An 11,172-nucleotide genomic window follows, 5' to 3' on the forward strand; every position below is an offset into this window, starting at 1 on the left:
CAGACGACTGTGTCACTTGCGCGGAGGGATACGACAGGCCTGGAAATGGCGAGTATTTTACATGGCGAGTAGAAATCTGTAAATGGCGAGTAGAATTGTTAATCAAGTCGCCAAAGGCGAGTAAAGTTGCTGAAACACTGAATTGAAATGGTTAGTATGGCAAGTACAATTTGCGCTCTGGCTAGTAAATTATGAGAAGTAGGCTACTAGCCAAAGGCGGAGTGCCCCATTTTGTGGACTTTCAGCGCTGATACGTACGATATATTTATTTGGACAGATTCCAACTCAACATGCAGCAAAAGAAGGAGCAGGCCAGAACGAGGTCTCGGCCTTCGTCGGCTGCTCACCATCAGCATCGTCACCGTGTTCGCTTTCTCCGGTGTGTGTTTTCTCTTCGGCTACACTATCAAGGTAGGTGTCTCTGTGTGTTTCTAGGTGTCTGGGTGTGTGTGGCTTGTCTTTATTACATCACTCCGCAATTCGGTGTGTGTTTTCTCTTCGGCTACACTATCACGGCAGGTGTCTCTGTGTTTCTAGGTGTCTGGGTGTGTGTGGCTTGTCTTTATTACATCTCTCCGCAATTCGGTGTGTGTTTTCTCTTCGGCTATACTATCACGGCAGGTGTCTGTGTGTTTCTAGGTGTCTGGGTGTGTGTGGCTTGTCTTTATTAGGGGAGAGTTACTGATATCGTACCACTTAAGGACAAACAGCTCTATAACGCAACCATTTTATGCTAGGCACTTCAAATTGTCCATAAACACTCATCTCCTGTGCCTTCAACGTTCCGTATATTGTTTTCAATGAAAAAAACGCAAACTTGGTTTCAGTACGGATTTAAAAAAATCATCCAAATGGTACGAATTACAAGACCAGTTCTGTAATGCGTACCTGTCAGTCACTTATAACGTACTAGGGGTACGATATTAGTGACCTTGTGGTACAATATCAATAACTCTTGAAGCAGCGCTGAAGCCCATTCCGTTTGCAATGGCTGCCAGACATTTTTTCATGTCCTCTGATGTCCAGTTCGAGGGGGAAAGCATTTTTCTTAAACAACTTCAGGCTTCAGACCTCTTAATAAGTACTCCTAAATGGATCATTTGGCAATTAATAGGAGGTTGTGTCATCCTGCATATCGTACCAGAAGTCATTGTTATCGTACCACCGGTACTATATCAAGACTCTGGCTGGTACGATATGCGTGACTTCGGTAGGCTGGACAATAAGTAGATCTAGCCTTCTACATGTAAAGCAAAGGCCAATGTTTTGATCCAAATGCAGCCTACACTCAACAAGGTATTAATGTATAGTCAAGTTAATTTGCTCAGTGGTGTAGTCTTTGCATAGTCACACAAATTTGTCACTACAAAAATAACATCAAAATGCGAAAAAAGTGAATTTTTCGTTCTTGCTGGTGGTTTTCTCGCTAGCTGCCATGTTGACATCGGAAGAATGCTTCTTTCCTACGGGGTTCTCCCCACACTTCAGCAGGGGCTTCAGGCATTCGTCATTTCGCGGGAATGGGGGTGGTACGATATGGATAACAGGTACGCAATCAGTAACTCTCCCCTACATCTCTCCGCAATTCGGTGTGTGTTTTCTCTTCGGCTACACTATCACGGCAGGTGTCTCTGTGTTTCTAGGTGTCTGGGTGTGTGTGGCTTGTCTTTATTACATCTCTCCGCAATTCGGTGTGTGTTTTCTCTTCGGCTATACTATCACGGCAGGTGTCTGTGTGTTTCTAGGTGTCCGTGTGTGTGTGGCTTGTCTTTATTCCTCCGTCTCTCTTTCTGTATCCCTCTCTGCCCCCACCTCTAAACTTGTCCCGTACAACTCGTGTTATGAATATTTGGACTAGCAACTTATGTCATCATTACACTTCTAGATTTACAATTAATATTTGTTAACATTTTCCCATTAATGTGTAAGAATCAGCGGACATAACAACCCAACAGCAACAGCAACCTATATCTGCAAGCTGTGTTATTCATTCCCCTTGCTGGGACGACACAAACCAAATAACGAACCAACCAACCAACAAACCTGATTCTGTCACCCTCGGAAATAATAGTTCAATTCAGTTCCAGTCAGTTCCAGTTATTATTGTTCACAATATCCACATTACAAAGAGGAAATACTGTAGAGTAAGGATAAGAATAAGGATAAGGACAAGATTTCATATAGTCCTGTGAGGTCATCCTCGTGGAAATTCGGCCTGCTTTCTCACTGGGGAAAGCAAGATGCCATACAGTACGGCGGAGAAGAGTGATACGTTACCGAAGAAGGTTTTGTTTAACATCGGTGCTTCTCTAGGATACTGCTATTTAATCGAGGAGTCCGTCTTTGTTTTACTCACATTTGTTTTACTCACATTAAACATCGAAGAAAGTTGGGACACTGTAGCATTGTTTTTAGAAATTATTAAGATCAAAATACAGTCTAGCCCAAAGTGAACTCCTTATTCGGATGACAATATATCTGAATTGATTACATTAATACATATTTTTACAACAGCGTATTATACCGTTAGCCCAAAGTGAACTTTTGTTTTAGATGACAATATTGCTGAATTGAATTTCTTTACTTTTTCCTTTTGTTCTTGTGATTGTCGAGCAAATCATGATTCAATTCAGCCAGAAGTAAACGCTACCTTCGGTTGAGAATAGTGCTGTATTTATTATTTTTTGCTTGTTTGATTTAAACAGAGGCGAGATAGGGTTGTCGATATTTTGTGTCACCGGACTGCTGCCAAGAGTTCTTCGTATGAACAACTCTGCGTTGAAAATTCGTTTGAACCACTCGACGTTGAAACCAAGCCTATATTCAGCTTCCGATGGCAGACCTACATGGACGTTGATGACTCTGGGGGTCGGCTGCAAAAAGAAATGTCGGACATAGTTCTGATCATTCCTCAGGGCGCCGTTTCGGAAACTAAACGGGTAGACGGCGCTGTCTATACAGATCTGGACAAGGCCGGCAAGAAACTTGGACTAGCTGAGAGCGAATGCATTGTGAGTCCTATCGCCGAGTATCACACGCCCGGCACGTTCCGGAAACCGGTCACGGTTGTCTTGCCCCACTTCCTGCCGCCAACTTGGAGGGTGGACACCGATCGCGTGTACGTCTACCAGATCGACGGGAAGGACGGAAAGCTCACCAAGACCAAACTGAATCTCGGCCTCAAGTACGCAACTGGGAGAGCTGGGACGTGTTGCATCGACGACAAGGTTGTGCGCATCTTTACGGATCACTTCACCGCGTTTGTCGTCTGCGCGGACTGTCAGGAAAGGAGTCTGCCCCGCCCACTCCTGCTGGATGTGTGGGCCAAGCACATTGAGCGAGACACTGGGTCGAGGCTCGTCGAGGTCCGGCTCTACGTCTGGATCGGAGTCAAGTTTTACTGCAAGGACATCAGAGCGGTAACATATACAATGATTTTTATATTTTATATTATTATTATTATTATGAACATTTATGCGCCTAATCTAAATATAGCCCTAGGCGCTTACAAATATACATAGTGAAAATTATACAAAACACAAATCGACAAGGACAAGACACTCGGACTCGTACACTCGCAGACAGACGCACAGCAAGAACGCGACGCACTACGCACTTTTACTTTCTGCGCACCCACACAATGGAATTCTCTCCCCTTTCACATCCGCTACTCTCAGTCACCCCAAGCATTCAAACGAGCACTTAAAACGCACCTCTTCAAGAAATACAACCCCTGATTTTGTTTTCCCAGTCCATCAGTAGGCTACATGTAGTGTTATTTGTTGTTTTAGTGATTTTTCACTACCTATTTTTATTCATGTTTTCAGTTATTACTTAGTTAGTGGAAGAATCTTTTGTAATGTATGTTTGATGGTGTATGCTTTTAATTAAGCGTTGTTGACTATGAATGTAGATGTAAATGCTTGTATAACTGTGTTTTAATTTTAAATCTGTCAAGCGCAAAGAGCATAATTGTAAAGTTATGATGTTGCGCTATATAAATGCTCATTTATTATTATTATTATTAAGTTATTGAGACATGCCAGTGCACTAAGGGATTTATAGAGCAAATCGAGAAAATTCATTATTGAACGAAGCGCATAGCGCTGAGTTCAATAATTATTTTCGAGATTTGCTCTATAAATCCTTTAGTGCACTGGGATTGTTTCAATAACGATATTGTCAGTACCGCCATAGAAAAAAGAAGATTCCAAACGCACATTTTGCAACGCGCATTTGAATAGGCATAACTGTGTGGTCAGGTCGTGTACAGTAAAGATCTACTTTTGTGTGGGGTGTCTCAAGTGTGTCGTGCTTTCGTCACACGCATTTTAATTTCTGTTGGTAAATTCCAGTGTAGCGTTAATCTGAACAGTGATGATCTTTCAGAGAGACCTCATTTAAACTCGGAGAAAGGACTGTGCTCTAGTCTTCATTATTTGCGATTCGAAACCTCCAGTCGAGCTTCGACGGATTGACTGTGCGGAGTGACTCCCCTTGAATTGACTCGAAGAGGGACTCGACGGTTCGCACATTTTCAAAACAAATGTGGCATATTTCTCGTGTTGTATCTTCACTCATCGGGGAGTCTGATACTAAATATGAACGGTAAGAATGCTCTGAACCCTACACGTATTATATCCCCATCGTTTTTTCGTTCACATTTGCCCAACATGTTAATTTGCTGAGCGAGGTTAATGTCGTCTGCTACTGTGCTAGGCTACCTGGGCAATCGAACCACTGCAGTCTGCACTGACTGAGTCTGCACGCATGAGGCACTGAGGCTGGTAATAAGTCTTATATGGTAAGAACGTTCTGAACCTTACACGTTTTCGATTACGATTGTTCTTGCCTTGAAATAATAATTCAGAAACCATTCATTTACTGAACTGATGTAGTCGTATTTCTGTGTAGTCTGCTACAGAGTCGATCGAGTCAGTCTTCCAAACTGGTCTAGGTGGTACGTTATCGGAATAACACTTGTGTTTTCTGTTAGCCGCTGGGAATTGTATACTAACTCATCATTTGGTAATGTGGATGATAAGCTACATGCCACTAACACGGCATATGAGAAGAATCTATGCAAGTCGGCGAAAATTAGATGAAACACAGCGGCTTCTATTTTTAGATCACTGGCACTGGCACAGGCACATGCAATCTGTCAGAAAAAAACCTTTTCTGCTTTTATTGAGAAGCAGGGAATTTATGGTCATTTGGTATTGTGGAGAATATAAGCTACATGTCATTAATTAATTCTGAGGATGAGAGCACAGTCTCGCTTAGGCAAAGGGCGGAAGAATACGCTCTGTGGAAAAGTTAGCACACTCCAAGAGTGCGCTAACAGTTTTAGCGCATCGCCATTAGCCAATCAAATGGTTCACATCAGTCATGTGACACCAGTACTTACTGACAATTATTATTATTATTATTATTATTATTATTATTATTATTATTATTACTCACTCATACCAACTACAGGCACATGCATTCTAAAAACGGCAAAACAGTCATAAATAAATAAATAAACTATTGAATACATAAAGTTAGTTGAGAGAAGAAGAATAGAGATGGAAAGGGGAGAAGAAGGAGAGAGAAGGAGACAGATTAAAGACTAGCAGGAGAGGGGGATGGGTGGTCATTAACAGGGCTAGTGAGGGAAGAGGTGTGTTTTGAGTGAGGTTTTGAATGATTGCATAGATGTGGAGTGCCTGAGTGAGTGCGGGAGTTGGTTCCAGATGGATGGGGCTTGGTAAGAGAAGGTGCGCTGGCCATATGTTTTGGTGCGTGCTGTTGGTATCCTAAAAAGGCGGGTGTCTGCAGAGGATCTTAGGGAGCGAGAGGGGGAGTAGACATCAAGAAGGTCAGAGAGATAGCTAGGGGACGATAAATCAAAGTTTCTAAAGCAGAGTGTGGAGATCTTGAACTGAATCCTCTGTTGAGCCAGTGTAGGGTTTGAAGAAGAGGAGTGATGTGGTCGTGCTTGGAAGAGCGAAAGATGAGGCGGGCGGCATGGTTCTGAACACGCTGAAGCTTTTCGATGATGTAGTTGGGAGAGCCAGAAAGAATGGAATTACAATAATCGAGTCGGGATAGGACAAAGGCACAGAGCAGAGTTTTAGTGGCATCCTCAGTGAGAAGATGACGGATGGAGGAGATGCGGCGGATTTCAAAGAAGCAAGTGCGACAGACATTGGCAACATGCTGGTGGAAGGACAGGGACTGGTCAAGAGTGACACCTAGGTTGCGGACAGCAGGAGAAAGAGCAATAGAAGAACCATTCAGATCGACAGACGAGGGAAGAGAAGGATGATTGAGATGTTTTTTTGGGAGAGACAAGAATCATTTCGGTTTTCTCCTCATTAAGCTTCAGCTTGTTCAGGTCCATCCACGCCTTGAGATGGGAGATGCAAGACTGGGTGGAGGCAATGAGGCGAGGGAGGTCAGAGATAGGTCCAGAGAGATAGAGTTGGTTGTCGTCGGAGAAGCTGTGGTGAGAGAGAAAGTGGTGAGCAGCAATTGAAGGGATGGGTTGGGTGTAAAGGACGAACAGAATAGGCCCCATATATGTATATATATATATTTTCTTTTTAAAAAGCACATTTATTTGTCTTTGTTCATGCCTATACAATGATTTGTACCGTGCTCGAAATACATTCCAGGTAATATCAAGTTTTTGGAAAAGCAGCATAACTTCCACCAGTCCAAGACCTGACCGTCTAGCAGACGATCTTTCCAATGTTTTCCACCGAATCAGCACATTTTGTGTTCCCCACACAACGTCCAATGACTGTAGTAATGAAATGAATCAATCACTGTTTTAAAAGCGTCTACATAGTCTCTGTAGTCTCCAATCGGACACACATCTTTCCGCAGTAGAAATCCGAAGTATAATAACAGCAAATGGAACACACATAAAAACAAGAATGTTAAGGTACTGGGATGTTTTATTATCTAGCTTAGCAAGACATTGTTCATCGACTCTATTGTCGTTATAATGAATACACAGATAATTGAAATGTCGTGGAACTTATCGCGAGATAGAGCTTCGTGGAATAAACGTTCGTTTGAAAGCATGCTGTATGACGTCATATAAAAACTAAGCAAATTGACAACAGGCCAAGATACACGATCGGTTTCGCACGTACGTTTGAGGCGGACGGGTCAGACCTGATCGTCTCAGAGGAACGGAACGCTTGCCTCACCATGCTCCTGAGACGTAAAAGGTGAAGGTCGTTTTACCCCACATTTGACGTGGAAGTCTGCTGCATGGACAGCAGGAACAGGTCTCGATGTTGCTGGTTTTTGTAGTTTTTACTTCCATGGTTCCATAGATTCCAACTCGTCGCCAAGATTCAGGTTGATGAGATATTTTGAATCCGAATCGGCAAGTTTTGATGCTGAACTGACCGCCATCTGCAAAGTGGGTGTTGACTGAAAGACGTGCGCTCATTGGCTGGAGGATGCTTGCCATCCGTTCGGAATAGATCCAGCTGTATTTCGAACGGACGGGCCGAGGCGGATGCTGTCAAGCGTGTGAGACGTACGGTTCGGATGCCACACGATCGGTTTGTGGTCAGTTTCGGGCGGTCGGTCTCAAACGTACGGGCGAAAGCGATCGTGTATCTTGGCTTTTAATGCGAAGCATCCGGTTATCTCGGTCTACGCCGTGCAGAGGCTTTTGTGAGTATGTCAATGGTCGATGATTTTCGTAACTATATACGCAAGTAGTATGTGCACAGAAGCATTCTCTGCAACAGCCAGATGACAAAAACATATTTTCAAATCAGAATATCAAGTCAGAATAACAGTATCAACGCTATATATACACGAGCAAACTGTGTGTTGTATAATATTGTGATTTCGGCGTTGCAAAAGGGTCCGATATGTTGACTCGGACAAGTATAATGCGACTCTGAAAACACGACTGGTTTATATCTTTGAAGGCTTTACTTCCTGCCAATGACCTGGTCAACTTTAAGGGGATGAAGTCCTTTGATCTGAGGCCCATGGACCGCTACCCAGGGTTTGACCCTGACGTGACCTTCACGGCACAACTCACAATCCCTCAGTCCACGTGGTGCTTCAAGGATGGCCCGATCAGTTACCCAGCCAGTGTCGTAAGTAAAGTTATTTGCTAAATGCCCAAAGCTCGCTGGAGTTAGATTTATTTCATGATGAAACGTTTGTGTTTGTAAGATTTTGCGTATGCGTGTGTGTGTGTGTGTGTGTGTGTGTGTCTGTGTGTGAGAGAGAGAGAGAGAGAGAGAGAGAGAGAGAGAGAGAGAGAGAGAGAGAAAGAGAGAGAGAGGGGGGGGGGGGGGGGGAGAGGGGTTGCATTAGAGCGTACAGCGACATTAATTGTGTTCTTGCAATAACATACACTCGCGTTTTCCTTGCCATAACTTACCGTTCTGTCACAGTCCATATCCCTGGACAACCTCTCTCCCTGCGCACCCCAATGTCAACGTTTGCCCGAGTACCAGTTGAGGATGTGGCAACTGACCAACGAGGGTGACGTCACTCCTGATGATCTCTGGCAGGGTAGCGTCATCGGGAGCTACGTCACGAAGGATGGAAATGCTTTGTCAAAACCGCAACCTATAGGGGTAGACATTGCCATCAGGAAAATCCCAGTAAGTCTCAATCATCCCCCTCTCATCCCCCTCTCATCCCCCTCTCATCCCTTCTCACCCCCCTGTAATCCCCTTCTCATCCCCTCTCACCCCCCTGTAATCCCCCTCTCATCCCCCTGTAATCCCCCTCTCATCCCCCTGTAATCCCCCTCTCACCCCCCTGTAATCCCCCTCTCATCCCCCTGTAATCCCCCTCTCATCCCCCTGTAATCCCCCTCTCATCCCCCTGTAATCCCGGGATCCCCCTCTCATCCCCCTGTAATCCCCCTCTCATCCCCCTGTAATCCCCCTGTAATCCCCCTCTCATCCCCCTGTAATCCCCCTGTAATCCCCCTCTCATCCCCCTGTAATCCCCCTCTCATCCCCCTGTAATCCCCCTGTAATCCCCCTGTAATCCCCCTCTCATCCCCCTGTAATCCCCCTGTAATCCCCCTCTCATCCCCCTGTAATCCCCCTCTCATCCCCCTGTAATCCCCCTGTAATCCCCCTCTCATCCCCCTCTCATCCCCCTGTAATCCCCCTGTAATCCCCCTGTAATCCCCCTCTCATCCCCCTGTAATCCCCCTGTAATCCCCCTCTCATCCCCCTGTAATCCCCCTCTCATCCCCCTGTAATCCCCCTGTAATCCCCCTCTCATCCCCCTGTAATCCCCCTCTCATCCCCCTGTAATCCCCCTGTAATCCCCCTCTCATCCCCCTGTAATCCCCCTGTAATCCCCCTCTCATCCCCCTGTAATCCCCCTCTCATCCCCCTCTCATCCCCCTGTAATCCCCCTCTCATCCCCCTGTAATCCCCCTCTCATCCCCCTGTAATCCCCCTCTCATCCCCCTGTAATCCCCCTCTCATCCCCCTGTAATCCCCCTCTCATCCCCCTGTAATCCCCCTCTCATCCCCCTGTAATCCCCCTCTCATCCCCCTGTAATCCCCCTCTCATCCCCCTGTAATCCCCCTCTCATCCCCCTGTAATCCCCCTCTCATCCCCCTGTAATCCCCCTGTAATCCCCCTCTCATCCCCCTGTAATCCCCCTGTAATCCCCCTGTAATCCCCCTCTCATCCCCCTGTAATCCCGGGATCCCCCTCTCATCCCCCTGTAATCCCCCTCTCATCCCCCTGTAATCCCGGGATCCCCCTCTCATCCCCCTGTAATCCCCCTCTCATCCCCCTGTAATCCCCCTGTAATCCCGGGATCCCCCTCTCATCCCCCTGTAATCCCCCTGTAATCCCCCTCTCATCCCCCTGTAATCCCGGGATCCCCCTCTCATCCCCCTGTAATCCCGGATCCCCCTCTCATCCCCCTGTAATCCCCCTCTCATCCCCCTGTAATCCCCCTCTCATCCCCCTGTAATCCCCCTGTAATCCCGGGATCCCCCTCTCATCCCCCTGTAATCCCGGGATCCCCCTCTCATCCCCCTGTAATCCCCCTCTCATCCCCCTGTAATCCCCCTCTCATCCCCCTGTAATCCCCCTGTAATCCCGGGATCCCCCTCTCATCCCCCTGTAATCCCGGGATCCCCCTCTCATCCCCCTGTAATCCCCCTCTCATCCCCCTGTAATCCCCCTGTAATCCCGGGATCCCCCTCTCATCCCCCTGTAATCCCCCTGTAATCCCCCTCTCATCCCCCTGTAATCCCGGGATCCCCCTCTCATCCCCCTGTAATCCCGGGATCCCCCTCTCATCCCCCTGTAATCCCCCTCTCATCCCCCTGTAATCCCGGGATCCCCCTCTCATCCCCCTGTAATCCCCCTCTCATCCCCCTGTAATCCCGGGATCCCCCTCTCATCCCCCTGTAATCCCCCTCTCATCCCCCTGTAATCCCGGGATCCCCCTCTCATCCCCCTGAAATCCCCTCTCATCCCCCTGAAATCCCGGGATCCCCCTCTCATCCCCCTGTAATCCCGGGATCCCCCTCTCATCCCCCTGTAATCCCCCTCTCATCCCCCTGTAATCCCGGGATCCCCCTCTCATCCCCCTGTAATCCCGGATCCCCCTCTCATCCCCCTGTAATCCGGGATCCCCCTCTCATCCCCCTGTAATCCCCCTCTCATCCCCCTGTAATCCCCCTCTCATCCCCCTGTAATCCCCCTCTCATCCCCCTGTAATCCCCCTCTCATCCCCCTGTAATCCCGGGATCCCCCTCTCATCCCCCTGTAATCCCCCTCTCATCCCCCTGTAATCCCCCTCTCATCCCCCTGTAATCCCCCTCTCATCCCCCTGTAATCCCGGGATCCCCCTCTCATCCCCCTGTAATCCCCCTCTCATCCCCCTGTAATCCCGGGATCCCCCTCTCATCCCCCTGTAATCCCCCTCTCATCCCCCTGTAATCCCGGGATCCCCCTCTCATCCCCCTGTAATCCCGGGATCCCCCTCTCATCCCCCTGTAATCCCGGGATCCCCCTCTCATCCCCCTGTAATCCCGGGATCCCCCTCTCATCCCCCTGTAATCCCCCTCTCATCCCCCTGTAATCCCCCTCTCATCCCCCTGTAATCCCCCTCTCATCCCCCTGTAATCCCGGGATCCCCCTCTCATCCCCCTGTAA

General features: G+C 47.4%; 1 protein-coding gene across 1 annotated transcript in view; it reads left to right on the forward strand.

The window, feature by feature from the left end:
- The first annotated feature begins 284 nt into the window (after positions 1–284).
- LOC138980923 (uncharacterized) overlaps positions 285–11,172 on the forward strand; it is a 16,516-nt gene continuing 5,628 nt past the window's right edge. The window contains exons 1-4 of the mRNA XM_070353783.1: positions 285–411; positions 2,706–3,419; positions 7,944–8,117; positions 8,421–8,633. Of these exons, the coding sequence (XP_070209884.1) occupies positions 2,847–3,419; positions 7,944–8,117; positions 8,421–8,633 (960 nt within the window). The 5' untranslated portion in view covers positions 285–411; positions 2,706–2,846. The remainder of the gene's footprint in view (positions 412–2,705; positions 3,420–7,943; positions 8,118–8,420; positions 8,634–11,172) is intronic.

Source organism: Littorina saxatilis, linkage group LG11, assembly GCF_037325665.1.
Source record: "Littorina saxatilis isolate snail1 linkage group LG11, US_GU_Lsax_2.0, whole genome shotgun sequence".
In the NCBI taxonomy this organism is placed as follows: Eukaryota; Metazoa; Mollusca; class Gastropoda; order Littorinimorpha; family Littorinidae; genus Littorina; species Littorina saxatilis.